The 19,908-nt window shown below is 53.8% G+C and overlaps 2 protein-coding genes across 3 annotated transcripts; one reads left to right on the top strand and one right to left on the bottom strand.

Annotated features, from left to right (window-relative positions):
• The first annotated feature begins 217 nt into the window (after positions 1-217).
• Positions 218-1,903, top strand: PHETA1 (PH domain containing endocytic trafficking adaptor 1). Its single transcript, XM_010720175.3, has one exon. It carries the CDS (start codon positions 399-401, stop codon positions 1,113-1,115), a length of 717 nt encoding a protein of 238 aa, XP_010718477.1. The 5' UTR covers positions 218-398; the 3' UTR covers positions 1,116-1,903.
• A 1,841-nt stretch (positions 1,904-3,744) lies between these two features.
• CUX2 (cut like homeobox 2) lies at positions 3,745-19,682 on the bottom strand. Of its 2 annotated transcripts, XM_031555974.1 has the most exons (20): positions 19,490-19,571; positions 19,231-19,324; positions 15,903-16,004; positions 15,677-15,800; positions 14,146-14,222; positions 13,992-14,058; positions 13,774-13,822; positions 13,543-13,647; positions 12,765-12,956; positions 12,628-12,686; positions 12,507-12,555; positions 12,303-12,402; positions 10,985-11,632; positions 10,293-10,394; positions 8,535-9,310; positions 7,953-8,112; positions 7,060-7,320; positions 6,593-6,781; positions 6,238-6,511; positions 3,745-5,641 (listed from the first exon to the last, which is right to left on the bottom strand). In XM_031555974.1, the coding sequence occupies exons 2-20, from the start codon at positions 19,310-19,312 to the stop codon at positions 4,846-4,848; spliced, it is 4,212 nt and encodes a 1,403-aa protein (XP_031411834.1). In that variant the 5' UTR covers positions 19,313-19,324; positions 19,490-19,571; the 3' UTR covers positions 3,745-4,845. The 2 variants fall into 2 exon arrangements, with proteins under 2 accessions (XP_031411834.1, XP_031411833.1); XM_031555973.1 differs by lacking the exon at positions 19,231-19,324 and having other exon boundaries at positions 19,490-19,682.
• Between the last annotated feature and the right edge of the window lie 226 nt (positions 19,683-19,908).

Genomic DNA, 19,908 nt, shown 5'->3' with positions numbered 1-19,908 from the left:
AGGAACTGGACGGTGAGGGCACCGCTGTGTGGGGACACGGGGAGGGGCGGCCTGGCCTTGTGTGACGCTGTCCCGTGAGGGTCCCGTGGGCCAGACCTGCTCGTGGGCCGGGCTGCGGGGAGGGGCGTGGCTGCAAGGCCACCTGCGCTGTGTGATGTGGGACAGCGGGGGGGGAGGGGGGGCACCAGCCCCCAAGTGGGGCTTCTCTATGGGGAAACGCCGCCTGGGATGCGGAGCCCTCCTTGGGAGCACCCGACCTGCAGCACTGCTCTGTGCCGGGGTGAGCCCGCCCGCGGTGTTTGTTCTCCGTCTCCATTTCCTGGGTGCCACCAGGAACAAGGAGCCGGCGGGCGGCTGCAGCGCTGCGCACACACTGCCCGCACCCTCTCCCTGCAGCCATGAAGCTGAACGAGCGCAGTTTGGTGTTCTACGCCACCTGCGACTCCCCAGCCGACAACGCTGGATTCCTCTTCAAGCGCGGCGAGCGGCACACGGCGTACCACCGCCGCTGGTTCGTGCTCAAGGGCAACATGCTCTTCTACTTCGAGGAGCGTGAGAGCCGTGAGCCGGTGGGCGTCATCGTGCTGGAGGGCTGCACCGTGGAGCTCTGCGACTCGGCCGAGGAATTCGCCTTCGCCATCCGCTTCAGCGGCACCAAATCGCGCACCTACGTGCTGGCAGCTGACAGCCAGGCGGCCATGGAAGCGTGGGTGAAGGCGTTGTCGCGGGCCAGCTTTGACTACATGCGGCTGGTGGTGCGGGAACTGGAGAAGCAGCTGGAGGAGATGCGGTGGGGCTGTCGGCATGGCCCGGCCTGCTGCAAGGCACGGCCTTTGGGGATGGAGCACTCCCTGCCGGCTTTGCCCACGGTTCCTCCAAAGGAGAATGGCTGCGCGGTGTGGAACAATGCGCCCAGCGTGGGCCAGCTGCATGATGGTAGTGATGATGATGCCAACCCACGGCCACCTCCGTTGCCTCCGCGCCGGCGAGCATCCAGCGGTGACACTGGGGCGGCCGAGACCTCGGCATTCTGCCGGCTGCACGAGCGTTATGGAAGGGAGGTGGCCCAGCTGCGGCAGGACTGGCAGCACCGGCAGAGCCAGCACCGGCCCTGAGAGGCCCACAGAGTGTCCTCAGTACAACCTCAGTCCCCTCTACAGGGCTCACAGCTCCTGGGGATCAAACGCTGAGCTGGGTGCGCTGGGACCTCCAGATGCAAGGATGCTGGGGAGAGTTTGGAAGGGTGTTGCACTGCCAGAGAGCTGGAACTGCTTTCACCTCCTCAAGGCCAGCTGAGCCCCATGGCATCCATCTGCTCCAGCAGGATGTGGTTTGTAGAACAAACGCACGAGCACTTCCCCAGCAGCATGCCAAGCACAACAGCCACTGTGGCCTCATGTTTGTATGCTGCCGGCACCCAGCAGGATCCTGGTCCTCCAATTCACCATACGGTGGAGTTGCCTCCACCCAACCACATCCTCCAGGGCTCCAGGACAGATATTTTTGGGACTGGTGTCACCCCTGGGCTGGCTCACAAAGGGGAAGTGTCGCAGCAAAGAAAAGGAACGTGTCAGCAGCAGGGGGAACGGAGTGATTCATGCGCACAAGCAGAGCGTGGCTGCTATTGGAGCCTTGGGGTCTCATGCAGACATTTCTCTGGTTCATATTCATTCTGCTGGCCCAAGGACTTTGTGACACCCCAGCTGGTGCAGTGACTGCTGTAGTCAGCCATCCCACCAGCTCTTCCTTCACTAAAGCTGTTGAATCCCTCCCCTCCTGGATTTGCTCCCCAAATCTTGGAGCAAGAGGAACCTTGTGTTGGGCCAAGTGGCCGCATCTCCATTTGACTTCTCAGAACTGGTTCAGATTGTTTTCCTACAATAAATATCGCTTCAGGAATTCCCTCCTGGCCTCCTTCTCATTTGCACATTTGGCTCGTTCAGGAAAGCAGGTCCTGAAGCACCCCTGAGTGATGAGATTGGGGATGGGCATGTGATTGGGGTTGGGGGCAGAATTGGGGATGGAATGGGATGGTGTTACTCAGGGGGCATCAGGACATTGTGTTGGTCCCATGTAGGAACAGCATAGCAATTGCTTTTGGAGTGACAGAAATCACACAGCAGAGTCCAGAAGGCCACAGATCTGTGTGGTTGTGCCTTGGAAGCTGTTCTGGTGAGTACAGGGATGAAGCAATGAGCTGCCCTCACTGCTATGCACACATACACAAATGACTGTAGCATTGCTAAGAGCAGAAGTGTCATCAGATGGAAGTCAGACTGTCTGCAAACAAGCTGTGGAATTTATCTTTTCCCCAGTAATCTGAGCCCCAAAAGCCAAATATCTCATTAGCTCCCATCCTTGTTAGAGCACTCTGCTACTACTAAAGCCCAACTCATGGGTAGCACCCCGTGGTGCCCCTTGGTCCCCAGTCCTCTACCAAGGCTGTGAGTCACTGAGGCAGGACAGTATAGCCATCCCCTCACTGGGGCTGGTGGTAGTCTCACACAGGGATGGGGACCCTGCTGTCACATAGGTGGCACTGCCATCCTGCATGGCATTCTGGGTTGCAGAGGGCAGCCGAGGTGACGTTTCCCTGCATCCAGATGGAGAATCAAGCCGCTGCAGTTTCCATGGCAGCTGGCCGAGCTTTTCAAGGTGTTCAGATATTCATTAAAAATAAATCCTTCCCAACATGTTAGTCGACAAACAAGCTTAAACAGATATGCAACATATGGATTTATTAATTCATCACATGCCAACCTCCCTGCATCGTGGTGGTAGCTACAAAATCACTGGGCGATGCCGAGCTCTGTAAGGTTAGGAAGCTCCCAATGGAAGCCGAAGTGGACGCAACCTGGAACCAAGGACCGGGGACGCATGCTGCCCACGGGGCAAGACTGCACCCTGAGCTGGACCAACCCCATAAACACCCCGCTTTTTCCCAATGGAGTCACATTGATGGCTGCAAGAGCCCCAAAACCCCAGTGCAAAGGTGAAACTCGGTGTGAGCCACCGCCTCAAGTCTCAGTTCCTGCGAAGAAACACACCGCGACGCCAGGAGTCTTATCCAACTTCTGTATTTAGTGGCTCTTTACAGAACTTGTTCCTTCCAAAATTGTTAACAAAGTTCATCGATCTCATAGAAACTTTTGAAGTACAATACATGAGCCTATAACAAAATGTGATCAGTATGTCCCACTAGCTTTTAGTACAACAGGATTTCCATGTTCCAAAGACTACCCTAAGTGCTTCATCAAATCCCGTTCCACTAAAGCTAACACAAGCACACTACGGAGAACAGTCGGCAATGGGTACGCCTCGGCCTTCGGCAGCGCGGTGGCAGCAGGGTGACCTCAGGGAGCTCGTGCCAGTGCAGAGCCGAGCTTGCTTTTGGAGAGCCCAATGGGTTTGCTTTTGAAATTGCTCCCTGTCTACCACCAGAGTATAAAAATACTTCTTATTCTGATAAAAATGTCTACAGTGGAAAACAAGTCAATGCATAGCCTCAGAGCTGGCATCGAGCTCTCCCCCACAGCCCCACGGTGCCTCTCATCAGGTGACAGATGGTGGAGGGGATGGCCAGAGCGCGGCACACTGCATTCTTGGAGCTTGCAAAATGCATTGAGAAACGGAATGGACAGGAAACAGTACAGGACAACCCACAGAATCCACCCTCCTCTTCTAAAGGCATTTTGTTAGTTGGGGCACTGAGATGGGAACATCCCAGGGATGCGATTTGGGTGCTGAAGTGCCACAACACCACTGCTGTGGCTTTGCGCTAGGTCAGCAAGGCACCACTGTGCTTTGCCCAACTCAGCCCCAACCACACCAGGGAGGAGCACAGCTTGACATTCCATGTCCCAGCTTACTGAGATATGCTGTAGTAGCCACTGCTTGGGGACACGGCCATGACAATAGGATGCGGTCATGGCAGGGGGACATGGCCATGACAATGGGACATGGCCGCAGAAAGAGGGCATGGCCATGGCGAGGGGATGCTCCCCTGCCCACATCCCAAAGCCTCCAAACCAAAAAAGTGCTTCAGCCCCCAAAGCTGCACATGGTGCAGGAAGAACCCTGAGGGCATGTCCTGGCTTTTTGGAGTCCCTAGGCACCAGTGATTTCATTTTCCATATGACAGTAGAGCATGGGGACCCCGAATGCCACCCCCAGCCAGCTGGAGCTGCCCCAGGTGTCAAACCTAGGTACCTCTTCCCATCACCACCACAATCAGAGACAGCTTGCTTCACTTGGGTCTGTTTTGCCTTTTTCCCCCTTTTCCAGGTGCTGTCATTGCTCAGGGCCAGCACCAGCTGCTGACTCAAGGGAGCGCGAGGGACTGCATTTGTACCATGCTACGTTTTGTTCCAGAAGGCTATTGCAGACATTTCTACAACATATACAACTGCACGTGACATTCTGTGTTACAAAGGTTTCAAAAACATACCACCAGAACTAAATACATACTTGATGGCGTCAAGGTTTCTGATTTAGAGTCTTCATGGACTATAACACAGTCTCTGGATGGGGCAGAAGCGATGCAGTGTCTTACAGACAGATGTGGAAAACTGCTATGCAAAAGTTTATTAAATTTGGTCAGTCTCATAGTGCTTCTTGATGGCTTTGCTCAGTAAGTCTTTTCTGTGGGTTTTTTTCTTTGTTTGTTTTTAATCTCATCCAGTGGCAAACTACAAGACTTCAGTGTACATTTAATGACACGACTGCTACATCATCTTGATTTTATAGCTATCTTTAATATCAAAGCAGCTTAAGCTGTTAATAAATTCCAAAGTATCCTTTTATTAAAATATCTAAAAGAGGTCTATAAATATTTTCTTTTCTTTTTTAAAATCGTTCCCAGTTTTTCACATTGAAAACAAAGCTGGGGCGGCTTTGTGGAGGCCTTTGCAGGGTCCACCTCTCGGTGCGCACTGAGTTTAACAAAATATAGAGATGTGTGTGTCTGGAAGGCAGCTCAGAACTCCCACTCGAGGACCTCCTCGCGGTTGGCAGCCCGCTCCAGGCGGTGGATGATGTTGTTGAGGTTGGCCATCTTCTCGTGACGTCGCTGGACGCTGGTGCTGAGCCGGGGACACGAGGCTGGTGGCAGTGCCGGTGACACCGGCCCGGCAGAGGATGGCCCTGGTGAGGCTGAACCAGCGAGGCCAGGCGAGGAGGCAGCGGAAGGCGAGCTGGGGGAAACCTCCAGGCTACAGCGAGATGAGTTGGCCGACGACTGCGAGCCACCAGGGTCGGGATGGAGCGGTGGTGGTGGTGGTGGAGGGCCTCCAGAGGCCCTGGCTCGGCCTCCCGCCGTGGGAGGCTGCCGGTGCTGGGGGCAGCGGCATGGGGGGCTCCTCCTCGCTCCTCCTGTGGGGGCCCAGAGCTTTCTGCTGTCCCGGCTGGGCTGCGTGAGTCCTGCCGGCGGCTCCAGCTGCCCACCTCCGCCTGCTCCTCTTTCACCTTCACCTCGCCAGTGCAAGGGTGCTCGCCCCCACTGAGAAGGGGTTTTCGGTCCTCAGTATCTGAGTCAGGGCTGTGTGGGGCCCTAGGCCTTGGGCCAGCTGCCCCCCCACTCTGCTCTGGGTCTGTGTCGTTGTCTTGTGTGCCTTCCACCAGCATCTCCCGGCGCATCCGTGACCTGTGGGGCACAAAGACGGGGTATGAGTGATCATACCAGTTTGGAAAAACATCAACAGGCAGGAATTGTATTGAATGCTTCAAACATAAAAACCCCAACTTGTCATTCACAGAATGATAGAATCATAGAATCGTTAGTGTTGGTAAAGTCCCCTAAGATCTTCATGTCCAAACCCAACCCACCCCCACCTTGAATCACAGACACATTCACCAATGCTGGAAAAGACCTCCAAGATCATCCAGTCCAACTGCCCGCCTACCACCAATATTTCCCCACTAAATCATGTCCCCTAGTACCACATCTAAATGTTTCTTGAACACCTCTAGGGACAGTGACTCAACCACCTCTCTGGGCAGACCATTCCAGCATGTGACCACTCTTTTGTAGAAGAAATTTTTCTGACTATCTAACCTGAACTCCTGCTGGTGCAACTTGAGACCATTCCCCCTCATCCTTTGGGCTCTTTCCAGCTTGCAGTCTTCCAAACTCAACCACTTTTGTACATATTTTCCCCAATTGCTTTTTTGTTTTTTTAGATATCACTATTTGAAGACATATTTCAGGGTTGTTTTGTGCTGTTTCAGCAGCATCCGTACCTGTAGTTGTGGAACCAGTTGATGACGGTGTTAGTCTTGAGGTTGAGCTGGAAGGAGAGCAGTTCAATGGTCTGCTGGGAGGGATAGGGTTCCAGCTGGTAGGCTTTCTTCAAGGCTTCCTTCTCCTCAGGAGCCAGCACCACCCGTGGCTTTTTGATCTGCAGAAGGCTGAGGTCCTGGGGCTGCAGACCAGGACTGGCACAATCGGAGCGGGCGCCAGGGGACTCGCTGTCTGAGCCGGCACTCATCAGCCCATAGCGGCGCTTCAGGTAGGCTGCAGGAGAGGAGACGGAGCTGCGCGCCGCTCAGCCCCCTCTGCCCCGCTCATCCACTGCCACCCAACCCCCATGCTCACCTTTCTTCTCCAGCTTCTTCATGTCACGCAGTTTTTCGACATTGTGAGGGTCGTTGAGCCAAAGTTGCATGCGGACAAAGGGCTCCCTCCCCTTCAGGCTCAGCTTGTGCCATGGCTTGGGCCTGGAGAGGAGATCGGACACCGAGCCCTGCGTCAGGCCCAGGATGCTCTCCCCAAACAGCCGCTGGCCTGGCAGAGGAGAAGCAGAGGTGGTTAGAGAGGGACAAGTCACGCCACTGTCCAGCCAGCCACGTCCCAATCACCCTGCCACCCTGTCACCATGTCACCCCATCTGCATGTCAACCCACTCAACCCCATCACCCTATCACCCCACCACCCTTTTACCTCATCACCATGTCAACCCATCACTCTACCACCCCATCACATCATCACCCAACACCCTGCCAACAGCCAGTCAGCCGGGAACCCACTCGCCTCACCGGCATCTCCCAAAATGGCGCTCGCACCTAAATTGTTGTCCGTCAACACCTCCTTGACCTTCTTGGTGATGGAGTAGGTGTCCAGCTCGGGGGACATGGCAACGATCTCCTGGATGCCCACAGGGCCTTGGCTGTTGGGGTGTGCCTTGCCTGCCATCACTCTGCTCTCAGGCTGCTGGTTTTCCTTGCTGCTTTCCAGGGCGAGGGTAAGGGGCTCTTGCGAGCCCTTCTCATGCTCTGTGGGGCTGGGGGGCGGCGAGGGGGATGGCTGTGGCTCAGCAGGGCTGGCTGTGTGGCACCAGGGAGAGGACGGGTCAATGGCACTGGTGAGAGGTCACTGCCCAAACCCAATCATGGGCCGCAAGGATGGAATGGGTCGAGGGAGGGGATGGCAGCAGGAATGTGAAAGTTATTTTTATTATTCATCTGTTATTTATTATTATTTATTATTCCTGAAAGGAAGAAAGTCAGCAGAGCCTCTCTGGCATCTGTGGCTGAGCAGGAGGCAACAGTGGAATAATTAAAGAGAAAACACAATATTAAAATAAAAACCCAACTACTTATTTATTCCAGGCACAAAGCCAAGGATTTTTGTTGTGTTTTTCCTTTTCTTTTTTTAACTAGATGACTTTCAAAACCCATTTCTGACAAAATAACATTAGAAGGAGCTGTGCAACAGCCCTATCTTGTCTAACATACTAATTAAGGGGGGATGAAATGAGCTGGATGTATTGGAGGGGCAGCTTTGGACTGAAGGAAGAATGGGTGATGCCAAATAGCCTGGGGCAGCTGCTGGTGCTGAAGTGATGCTGTATGGGATGAGGACATGACCAAATCCTCCTGTATCAGGATGTGGGAGATGGATGGGAATGGTATTGGGATGTTTATGGAGCAAGGGATGCGGTGGCAGCAGCACTTACCCTGGGATGGGGTCGGCTGCTGGCTGATGCCTTGCCCCAGCTGGTCCGTCAGCCAGAGCTGCATGCGGATGAAGGGCTCCCGTCCCTTCTGCGTCAGCTTACTCCACGGCTTGGGCCGCGACAGCATGTCACTCACACTGCCCTGGGACAGGCCCAGTACCTGGGTATGGTGCAGGAGTTATGTGCTGGGCTGCTGCCTGGCCATCGTCCCTGCTGAACAGGACACGAGCCCGGCCGCGCTTGGGCAAGGAGCAGGATGGGCAGAGCACTCACACCCCATGGTATGCCCAAATCCCTTGGTCCCTGTGCTTGGTGCAGGTGCTGGGATCACCCTCAGAACTACCCACTGGGTATGGGTTGTGGGGACAGCACATTCCCTATGGGCAGTGCCACCAACCAATTGGTGGTGGCCATCAGGAGACTACTGGATTGGGCTGGACATTGAGGACTCTGAGGGGATCCCTGGGGCACAGTGAGGACCCTGGCAGGAGGTGCTAGAGGACATCAACCAGCCCTGAGTGCTGAGGTGGACCGTTCCCACCCCACCGAGGGGACACCAGACTCCATTCCCCAGGCCAGTACCTTCTCTCCAAAGATCCTCTGGCAGATGCCATTCTTGGCCAACTTCTCCTTGACCTGCCGGGTCAGCTCCAGTGTGTCCACCTCCCTGTACATGTACATTTCATACTGCTCTGGTGTCAGCGGAGGCACGGTGGGCTTCAGGGTGCGCGGTACATAGGCAGGGTAGTAGGACAGCCGGCCACCGGCTGCCGGCTCCATGCCAACACCCTCCACCTTCATCTCTGCCAATCGGTGTGGCTCATCCTCAGCTGCCGGCAACTCATCCTCATTGGCTCCACTCTCAGCAGGCTCACCCCTTGGCCAGCCTCGTCCATTGGCCATGCCGGAGTAGCTCGAGGAAGAGGAGGAGAGCGAAGGCGAAACAGAGGTATAGGGTCGGCTGAGTAGGGTGCGCTCTGACACCCAGTGCTGGTCAAAATAAGAGCCAGCATCACCGATCTCCGACTTCACCTTGCGGATGATGCTCTGCACAAAGGCAGCAGGCGAGAGGACGGCAAGGGGTGTCTGTGGGGGGCCAGGGCTGGCCCCACTGCCCTCCTCCTGCTTGATGTAGGCAGGGACAATGTTCTGGCTGACGGTGGCCAATGTGGAACGCTCAGTGGGCGGTGTGCCCCCAGGCCGGCCGCTGCTCCCTGCCTCCATCTCCAGCAGTGCCTGCTGCTGCGCCTGCATCTCCCGCCGCGCCTGCTCCAGGATGCTCTTGATGGCGTCCTCTGAGCTGCTGCCACCCGCCCCGTTGGTCACTGCTTGAGACGTTGATGGGTTTTTGGGCTCACCTGCAAAGAGGGGCAATGAGGGGAACCGCTGGGTGCAGAATCTGTAGAGGTGCTGTCTAGGAGGGAAGGAAGGCTTTGGCATTTTGAGTTTTGTTCCTGCCCTGTTTTTGGCTGGGATGGAGTTAATTTTCTTTCTAGTGGATAGTATGGTGGTGTATTTTGGGTTTAGGGTGACAGTAACACTGATAACACACATATGTTTTGGCTGCAGCTGTTCAGAGCTTACACTTAGTCAAGGACTTTTCAGCTCCTCACGCTGCCCTGCAGTGAGGAGCTGGGGGTGCACAAGGAGGTGGGAGGTAACAGAGCCAGCACAGCTGACCCAAACTGGCCAAAGGGATGTCTGATACCATATTGGCACCATTCAGAACAACAAAACTGGGGGCAGCTGGCCAGAGAGGCTGGAAAGCAGCTATGATGTTCCTGCACCTAAGTGTGATTACATTTTGACAACTGCAAAATAAATCCCATTACCAACGATGGCGATAAACATGTTTGTTTTCTCTGTTTTTCCACCAGTCCTGTCTAATGTAATTCTCCAGGATTCTGCCTTCTCAGCAGACTACCTGTTTTAATGTATTTCAGTTCTTGTCATTGACTGTGAGCAGAACTGCTTTAATGATTCCTCACACCATGTGGATCGTGTGCTCTCGTTTAATTATCTATTCTGGGAAAGGCAGGATGGAAAAGTTAAGTCCAAAGTTTCCGAAAGCTCAGGGACAGGGCAATGTGCACTTGTGCATGAGTGTTTTGTTTCCAGCAATATTTACCAGCAGTTCTTTCCACAATCTCCCAAATCTCTACAGATGGCGATGGGAGAAATGGCCAAAAAAGACCCATTTTGGCCAGTGCCATGCATATGGATGGGAGAAAGTAGGAAGCTTTGCCAACCCCTCATAACCACCCTGAGGTCTCAGCCTTGTTTCTGGATCGGTGGCCCAAGGATATGTGGCCTCTCCAAACACCTATAGACAGAACGCACCTCCCTTCTGTGACTCGATCTCCTTCTTTGCCTGCTCCAAGATGTTTTTGATGGCATCGTCGGAGCCGGTTTCTGGCGTTCTGATCCGCGGCGTGATGCTACCTGATCAAAGAAGCATGACAACAGATTTGTCACCAGCGCTGGTTCTACAAGCTCCACTTGTATGTCAGGAAGTATTTACTGTTGCTCATGTTTAGTTATTTTTAGGGATGCTGGATTTAAGGAAAACACCACTATTCATTTGTTGCCAGCCCTACTGACAGCTCTTGCCTCCAACACAGCATCACCTGGCTGAGGACACAGTGGATCAGATGCCACCATGCCAAATCAGAGCACTGCTGAGGAGCCACTGTTCCCAGAGCCAGGAGTTATTTCATGATGGTGACAACACTGTACCATGGTCCTGCAGCGCTAAAACTTGTTTAGTTTAACAATATATTCCAAAATGTTGATTTGCATATCACAGAACAGCCCGATGGAAGACTAAATGAGTGAAACTCATCCAGGGGAACACTTTCCGTTATGGTTGTGGCATTTGTGCCCCACGGACAGCAGTACCTGGGGCCACTAGGGACAACCCTTGAATGCCATTGGTGACTCCATCCATCACCATGGGGCTCAGATATGAGGGCAGTGGTGGCAGGGGGGCAGTTCAGGGCAGCACCTGGCATTGGGGCCACCCCACCACTCACCTCTCTGGCGCACCTGGATAGTCCTCAGGGCCAGTACATTCTGCTCATCAGAGAGAAACTGCTTCATCTTGATGAACGGCTCCTTGCCCTTCACCGTCAGCTTGCGCCAGGGCTTGGGCCGGGCCAGGATCTCACTGACAGAGCCCTGTGACAGCCCCAGCACATAGTGCCCGAAGACCCTCTGCCCAATGTTGTGCTTCAGCAGCTGTTCCTTCACCTGGAAGGCGATGTCGGCCGTATCCAGTTGCTCTTCGTCAGCTGAGCTGCCCCCGCTGCCCTCAGCAGGCTCATCAGGTGGGCTGGTAGTGGGTGGAACAGTGCTGGGGGGCACAGAGCTGCTTTTGGCTCCAAAAAAAGCAGTGGGGAAGGATAGTCCCCCTCCAGCACCCTCACTCTTGTAGGGGGGCCCCTGTAGTGGAGGGCCCTTGGGGAGTAGTGCATCCCCTGGGAGCCGCTCTCCTCCTGGGAAGGGGGACAGTGGGAACGTCCGAGGGCCTTCAGAAGCCAGGCCAGGGCCAGCAACAGCTGGGAGAGGAGCGGGAGAGGCTGGCTCATCGGCCGGCGGGTGCGGGAGCTGCTGAGGGGATGGGAACGCCTGCTCCATGCCCAGTGGGTCCTTCCCTGACTCGTCTTCAGAGGGATCCTCCTCTAGAGATGAATGAGAGAGACAGACATGCACTATAGTCCTGCTGGCTAGATGCTCCTGCCTCAGTTTCCCTAGCTGGAAATCCCCCATCTCATTTCCAGGCTCTTTCTGAGCACCTGAGTGAGTTATCATGAACAGCATAACTTTGACCATGGTGGTCAAGCTCCAGGCTTGGACCTTTGCCCACACCAGAGTACATGCGGAGAAGCAACCAAGTGATTGGGCACAGATTGACTATAAAACTATATATATACAGTCTGACAGCAATAGAACAAGGGGGAATGGTTTTAAAATAAAAGAGGGGAGATTTAGATCTGATGTTAGGAGGGATTTCTTCACTCACAGGGCAGTGAGGCCCTGGCAGAGCTGCCCAGAGCTGCAGGTGCCCCATCTCTGGAGGTGCCTGAGGCCATGGATGGGCTCTGGGCAGCCTGAGCTGGGGGCAGCCAGCACGTGGCAGGGGTGAAGCCAAGGTGCTGTAAGATCCTTTCTAACCAAACTATTCCATGATTCTACAATGTATATGTGGACATGGCTCTTACAGACATGGTTTAGCAAAAATCTTTGTTGAATTAGGTTGATGGTTGGATTTGATGACCTTGAGGGTCTCTTCCAACCGACGCTTCTACAATATATGGCACATGAGGCAATGTGTGTCCGCCGTTACCCTACCAGTGCTGGCCATCAGGCTGGGTTTCTCCAGCAGGTACTTCTGTGGTGGGTAGAATGCCTCCTTCCCCAGCAGCAGAGCCTCCTCCGGCTTCGACATGCTCTGCAAGGGGCAAAGCAGCGGTGGGCTGGGGCAGCGGGGCTCTGGCGGGGCCAGTAGACCTCCCGCATCCCACCAGGACGCCGGGCCCGCGCCACGGCACTTGCCTGGGGCAGGCTGCAGCTGGCGGATGCCACCTTCATGGCCTTCAGGATGCTGGGGGAGAAATGAGGGGCGGTGAGGCGGGGGATGTGGCCTCGCAGCACCCAACCGCGGGAGCAGGCCTACCTCAGTTCTGTCTTGATCTCCTCATAGTCTGCTTGCGCCTGCAGCTTCTCCTCCAGCTTCTGTGGAGGACACACTCATGGTGTGAAGCCAACACAGTCAGATCAGTGCCCACCCTGTGCCCACCCAAGCCCCCACACCTCAATGGCTTCATTCTTGGCGGCCAGCTGTCCCTCTAGCTCAGCAATCTGGTTGGCGGAGGATTCCTCCAGCTCCTGCAGTGAGCTCTGGAGGTGCTGGATGTCCTTCAAGAGCCGTAGGATCTCCCGGTCCTTGGCAGCCAGAGTGGCCTCCAGCCTTGACCCTGAGCACATGGAATAGTTCACTTTGTCCTGCTGGGAGAGGGTACAGCATTAGCTCCTGGCCACCCAATGCAGGGACGTGGGGGCTGTCATTGGCATGGGGTGGGATGGACTCTTCCTCTGTCTTCAGAGGTCTTCCATGTTCAGCAGAATGCTATAGAAGTGCAAATCCCCCTTATGGGAGGCTGCTCCCCATAATGTTGCATGGGCAATATTATGACCCCAGTGAAAAAAATGCCTGGATCCTTCCTGCTTTGCTTCTGGGCTGCTCCCAAACGTGATGGAAACTGCTGAATGCAAAATGGTGCTCCCAAGCACAAGAGAGTGCTCCTGGCTGCATGCATGGGGTGCTCCTGGCTGTATGGGATGCTTCTGGCCATTATGGGATACTCCTGATCATGATGGGTGCTCCTAACCTCTATGTTGTGCTCTGGGATGCAATGGGATGTTTCCTGCTGCTATGGGTGCTCCCAACCACGGGGGGATGCTATGAACTGTGATGGGATGCCCCCAACCACTCTGGGATGCTCACAGCTGCAATGACTGCTTCCAGCCACTTGGGATGTTCCCAACCACTACAGGATGGACGCTCCCCAGTGCTATAGGAGCTGCTCACCCCGGCAGCACCCTGAGGGGAACAGCAGGCCAGACGCAGGGAGCTGTTGACAGCTGCCAGCTGCTCCCTCAAGCTCTCCACCTCCCGCTGTGCAGCCTCGGCACGCTGCAAGAGACCAGAAAGTGCATCAGAATGGGCACCCCCATGCCTGGGGCAGAACCAAATCCCAGCACCATGCCTGCCTCTCCTGAATATCCAGCTCCTATCCCCTATTGGAAGTTCTCAGCTCACCTGGTTGGCTTTTTCAAGATTGGTCATGATCATGGCCACTTCGTCTGCCCTGAAAGAAGAAGCAAGAGGCATCAGATGGTACACAGAGGCCAATCCAGAGGCAAGGGACACAAAGTCAGTGGTTGGCAGAAGTCCTTCTCGGACACCAGCATTGACACACATCTTAGATTTAGGGAATGACCACAACTTTGGGTCTCTTCATACACTCTGGGACTCACTTGGAGGCAGCCTCCTCATCGTATTTACACCGTAGTTCCAGCAGCTCTGTTTGCGTCGCCTTCAGCGCTGGCAGCAGGGAAAAAGAGAGAAGACGGGTGAGAAGTGGGCTGGGGGGCTCAGCACCCCGTGGCTCCCACAGTCCATCCTTCCTACCTGAATGGAGCACCTTGATTTTCTCCTCGGCTTCCCCCAGCCGCATGGCCAGGGTGAGCTGGGCTTCCTGCAGCCCCCTGTGGAGAGAAGGGCATCAGCCATGAGGGTCGGATTTATGTAGTTTATGGTCCTGGTGGTAAAAAATCACTTTGGGTGGAAAATGGCAATACCCATTGCTAGAGAAATGGAAAAGTGAGTGGCAGTGCACATCACTAGAGAAACAAAAAAAGTGATGGCAATGCATATCGCAAGGACAAGTGGTGTTGGCCTTAAGTTGCACCAAGTTGCATTCAGGTTGGATATTAGAAATAATTTCTTCTCCCAGAAAGTGGCGAGGCACTAGCACAGGCTGCCCAGGGAGGTGGTAGGGACACCATTCTCAAAGGTGTTCAAGAACTATGGGGATGTGGCACTGAAGGATGTGGTTAGTATGCATGGGATAATGGGTTGGGGTTGGACTTGATGACCCTAGAGATCTTTCCCAGCATTAATGATTCTATGATTCTCTGAGTGGACATGTGTATGGAGCTGCTGAATCACGGCCTGAACCTTTGATTGATCACCTGAGGCGAGCAATGAGTCAGCCATGGGAGCACAGGTGAAGGCAATTCACCTGTGCTGCAGAAAGGGGTGGAGCCTGGCTCCACCTCTCCTAGACCCATTTAAGAGCTGACTGCCAGTGGGGAAGGATCTCTCTGGAGATCTGCTCCATCAGGAGTTCATCTTGCGAGCCCAGGACAGGGTGAGTGACTTTCTCTTATTCCTCCAATATAAATTCTATTAGCCAAGCTCCTGGATATATATCTATACCATCTGTATATCCATTGATTAAACAACATGGCAGTGATGGGATAGTCATTGGACTTGATGAACTTCGTGGTCTTTCTTTCCGAAACATCAATTATTCTGTGATTCTATGGAAAAGGGGATGGCAACACACATCACTAGGGAAATGGAAGAGGAAATGACAATGCACATCACTAGCACACCCAGCACAGCCCCACACTCTACAGACCCCTGACAATCCTCTGTCCCCAAGAGTGGTGTCCCCCCAGACCCTGCTGACCCCATGGTACCCGGGGGTGTTGTCCTAGCTCCGTCCATGCTTGGTGTCCCCAAACAAGGAGCCAAGAAAGGAAAGTAGAAGTGCTTCTGCACCAAAATGCAACCCCTCCTGTCATTAATTAGAGGGGGAAGCAATCAGGGAAAAGTTATTCTGCATTATTTATAGCCCTTACTTGCCAGGAACTTACTCGGAGAGCTCTGCAATTTAGGGTTTAAAGATTCCTCGTTTGTAACGGGTGCGGTGCGTTAAGGAATAGCAATGAAGCGCTGCTAAGCGCGCCGCTGGGAAAGCCGGGAGCCTCACAATTAAAAGGCCGCTTAATGAGCTTCATCCGCGAGCCTCGATTTAAGCGATTTGCTCAAGTAACACCACGTGGCACACCCAGAAACTGCTGGGAGAGGGACAGACAGACGGACACCACCAGGCCATGGGGACCCATGGGGGTCCTTTCCTATATTCACATACTTTTGCTTCTCTGCCTCATTTCTCTGCAGCAAGGTTTCGGCCAAAAGTGCTTTGCTGTCGATGTCAGGGAGCGTGGTTTCAGCCGCCGTGAGTCCTGCTGCTGGCAGTGGTCCTTCTCTCTGCTCTGCGGGAGGGACGTGTGTCACACGGTTGTGTGCTTGGAAGCACATGAGGACGTGGATGGGGAGCACGGATGTCACCCATGCACCATCAGCACTTTGGGTACCTTTGGTGCCGAGGAGCTCTGGGTACTTCTTCCAGGGGCAGCTGAGATCCTTCAGGGGTGGATTTTCGGGCTCAAGGCGCTGGAGCAGCACTGGAGCAGGGTCTGTGGGCAACAGCACTTTGTATGTCAGGGGCAGAGGACAATCACCAACTGTCCCATCCCACTTTCCCAAGCATGAGTGTCACAGTCCTCATTCCTGCACCCTCCATGCCAAGGACAGCAGCCAACTGCAACCTGCTTAAAACCAGAGATGGAACTCTCAATGCTACCCCATGTTCCACCACCATGTGCCGTCATTGCCATCCCCACAGATAGAACCCTTTATACCGTTCCCTGTGATGCCATCATGTGATACCACTGCAGTCGCAATGGATGGAACCCTTAATGCCATCCCATGTGTCTCTACCGTGTGCCACCATTGCCATCCTAATGGAGGGAACAGAACCCTTGGTGTCATCCCATGTGCTACACCATGTGCCACCACCATGTGCCACCGTCACCCTTCCAAAGCCCCCAGGAACCGAGCACTGCTAGGGTCGCATGCAGGATCTCATCTCCAAACGTGGTGGCACCACTGGCCCTGGTCTCCCCAGTCTGGGTGCAGACAATGGCAGTTTGTGCAGAGGTAAGCAGGTGCTTTCAGAGCCGTATGTCTTCCCTCTGTCAGCATTACACCATCATTAGCTAGTGTCTGCTCAGCAGGGTGTGCCATTATGTCTCCCAGGGCTGATGTAATTATACATTGACATAATTAACCCAGCAAGCCCATTAAGCAGGCCAGCTAAAAATTCATCTATAATTATTTGTTGTGTGCATGCTAATGAGTCCATCTGCACTGCCATTGTACAACATGAACAAATTAATTTACAAGTCTGGATTTTTTAATAAGTTCAAGAAAATGCCTCCTATTGAGCCAGGTTAATATAGGTTTGGGGTGCTTTATTTTTTTTTTCCTTCGTGGAAAAGAGAGGAAATAGAATGGAATTCTCCAGGGTCAAAAAGTTAGATAAACAGGGAAGTGGGATGGAGCTGTGCAGTGGCAGGTATCCAAGGGGAAAACAGCATAATGGAGATGGAAAAACCCCAATGTGCGACTCCTCTGTGGGGAGTGTGGGTGTTTTTGGGTTATCTGCCCCAAATGCAGAGGGTTTGGCCTGTGGTCCTCCCTTCTAGCACCCAGCATGGATGTGAGCAGCAAAATGGGTCTGGGGTCCCCCAGGACACCACTGGACACTATAGTGCAAATGCCATTGGTGCCACCCCTCCTGGAATGCTTTATGGGAGCTGGCATCAGAGCTCAGTGTCCATCTAGTTGTGAGCATGCTGCGGAAACCCACCCAAGAATTTTGGAGTTGGGCACTCCACCAAACTGAGCCAAAAGGGATGGAGGGTGAAAATGCTCAGCACAGCCCCAATGAGGGCTGGATGCTCTCCTGGCCATTAATAACGCCTATAAGCAGGCGAGCTAACGATGCGGGTAATTACACCCATGGCAGAGGGGCTGGGGACTCCTCTTGTGCTCCCCCAGAGCCAGGGCACTGTCGATAAATGCTGGGGCAGTGCCCGATGCGATGCGTGCTGGCAGCTCTGCTCGTCCCCATAATGAGAAATCACCCCAGAGCTGCTGTCCTCTAGTCTCTCTCCATGTATATTTTAATATCTGTCTATATAATAAGTCCCGCCACTAGCTGGCGTTATTGGATGTCATTTAGCAGCAGCAGTGCTGCAGCAGGAACTCCAGTCTCTGCTGTGTCCCCAGCCCTGGCACCATGGGGGTCTTTCTCACATCCCTACAGTACCCCACAGCTGCCAGCAGCACCAAATGTCCCCAGAGAGCTGCAGCTCATCCCTGTGCCTTCTGTGCTGGGGGACAAAGAAGAGCAGAGGGCATCCACAGAGCATCCGTGGTGCATGCAGGTGAATTCATGTGCATCCAGAGTGCAACTGTGGTGTATCCACATGAACCCACGGTGCATCCACAGTGCACCCACACTAATCCATAGTGCATAGTGCATCCATGGTCCATTCACATGAATGTACAGTGCATCCGCACTAATCCACAGTGCACCCACAGTGCATTCACATACATCCACAATGCATCCACAGTGTATCTACATTAATCTACAGTGCATCTGCAGTGCATCCATGCTTCATCCATGTGCATCCATGGTGCACGCACACAAACCCATCCACAGTGAATCCACCTGAAATCACAGTGCATCCACACTAGTTCACAGTGCATCCATGGTACATTTGCATGCATCCATGGTGCACCCACATGAATCCATCACGCATCCAAGCTGTACCCACATGTGCCCATGCTGCATCCCGGCACCAGCAGCCTTTACACCGTGCTGACAACCCCTCATGCTGCCTCATCCCAACCTGCTCCACCCCATCCACCAGAGCCCTACAAAACCCTCCACGCATCAAAGCTGGGCTTAAATCAAATCATCCCCAACAACAATGACATTAATTATGCTTTTAACACATTTTACTGCTTCTCCCCCTTCCCTTCACGCCACATCTGTGTGAACAATATCCCAAAGATTTACGGTTTTCTCCCGTAATTACAGACACACAGCAGCTCACTTATCACAATTCTTGCTGAGCAATCAGGCTCCGTTACAGTCGCTGCCAGAGATTTGTGTTGACAGCAGCCATTCAGAGCAAAAACTGTCGAATCAGGACTTATAGTGTGCTTGGAAGTGTTCGGCTGCAGAGAGACACACGGACAGGGACAGACAGGGACAAACACATGGGTGTGCACATGTGTGTGCATGCAATTGCAAGTGACTACACAGGTGTGCGTGTGATTGCACAAGCACAGGGAGAAGTGTTGGAATATGCAAATGCAGGCACGTGTTTGCATGAGTGTGCATGTGATTGCATGTGTTTGCAGTGGTGCGCATGTGACTGCATGCGTGTTCTCTGTGCAGGTGACAGGGTGTGCAGGGAGGGTGCTGAGGAGGTGGGGAGGCCAGAAAGATAACTGGATTCTGCAAAGCAAGCTGACATTTGGTTCTTGTAGCACAGGATAAAATTTAATGAGGACAAAAATATGTCTCCCTAATTCCCCTAAGAAATCATTAAAACATTTTGTTATTCTTAAATGTCTGGAAAATGAATTAGCGGCCCTGCAGGAGCCCTTCCGTGCATCCTCAGCCCTTTGGAGCTCCCTGTCCTCAGGGACGGGCATAGTCCCAGGGCTGCTGCACAGCACTGTGCCTCAGTTTCCCCCCAGAGCTGTGTGAGGAGCCCCTGGGAGGGTCCCAGCCCCCACAGTCTGCTGCCAGGAGCTGGGGCTGTGTCATTTCACCCAACTTACCGTCAAAAAGACAACAGGGGATAGCCGCAGTGTTATTACAAGGGCTGAGCAAATGTATTCCTTTTCTAATGTCAAGATGCATTTGGCTCAGGGGCTGAAACACAGCGATGGCAAAAGCTGTTTCCACTTGTCTCTTCGGTTGGGATTTTCAAAGCAACATGCAAAGAGCGGACGTCTGCAGGGCCAGGGCCGGCGCTGTGCCCCCGCTGCTCGGTGCTGCCTCCTCGCTATGCAGCCAGGTCGCCGCCGCGGTCCTTACCTGGAGCCTCGATCAATTGCTTGCAAACGCTCAGGAAAGCCGTCTCAGCCTCCTTGCTCCTCTTACTAAGTGCAATCACCTGCGGGGAGATGGGAAAAAGGGCGGTGAGGGATGGGGCTGGAGGAGGGAAGGGCTCACGGGGAAGGATGGGGGCACGGGATGGTGTCCCCGCTCGCATCCTGTGCACTGCCTTGGGCAGAACTCTTCGCGCTGCTGTAATGTCACGCCACTCTGAATCATTGATGCACTCTGAGTAAATGAAAATTATAATTTAATGCCGGGGCTTAAATAAGAAATAAGATTTCTGCCTGGTATTGTGCTGGTGTGACGATGCTCACCCTAAGGGAGGATGCTCGCGGGGTCCTATACAATAGGACCAGAACTCGGACAGTTCTCAGCTCAGTCCCCTTGTCCCCTCT

The sequence above is a fragment of the Meleagris gallopavo genome, chromosome 17 (genome assembly GCF_000146605.3).
Source record: "Meleagris gallopavo isolate NT-WF06-2002-E0010 breed Aviagen turkey brand Nicholas breeding stock chromosome 17, Turkey_5.1, whole genome shotgun sequence".
Classification (NCBI taxonomy): Eukaryota; Metazoa; Chordata; class Aves; order Galliformes; family Phasianidae; genus Meleagris; species Meleagris gallopavo.
Note: the sequence above shows the minus strand (reverse complement) of the source record. Positions and strands in the feature narration are given on the sequence as shown.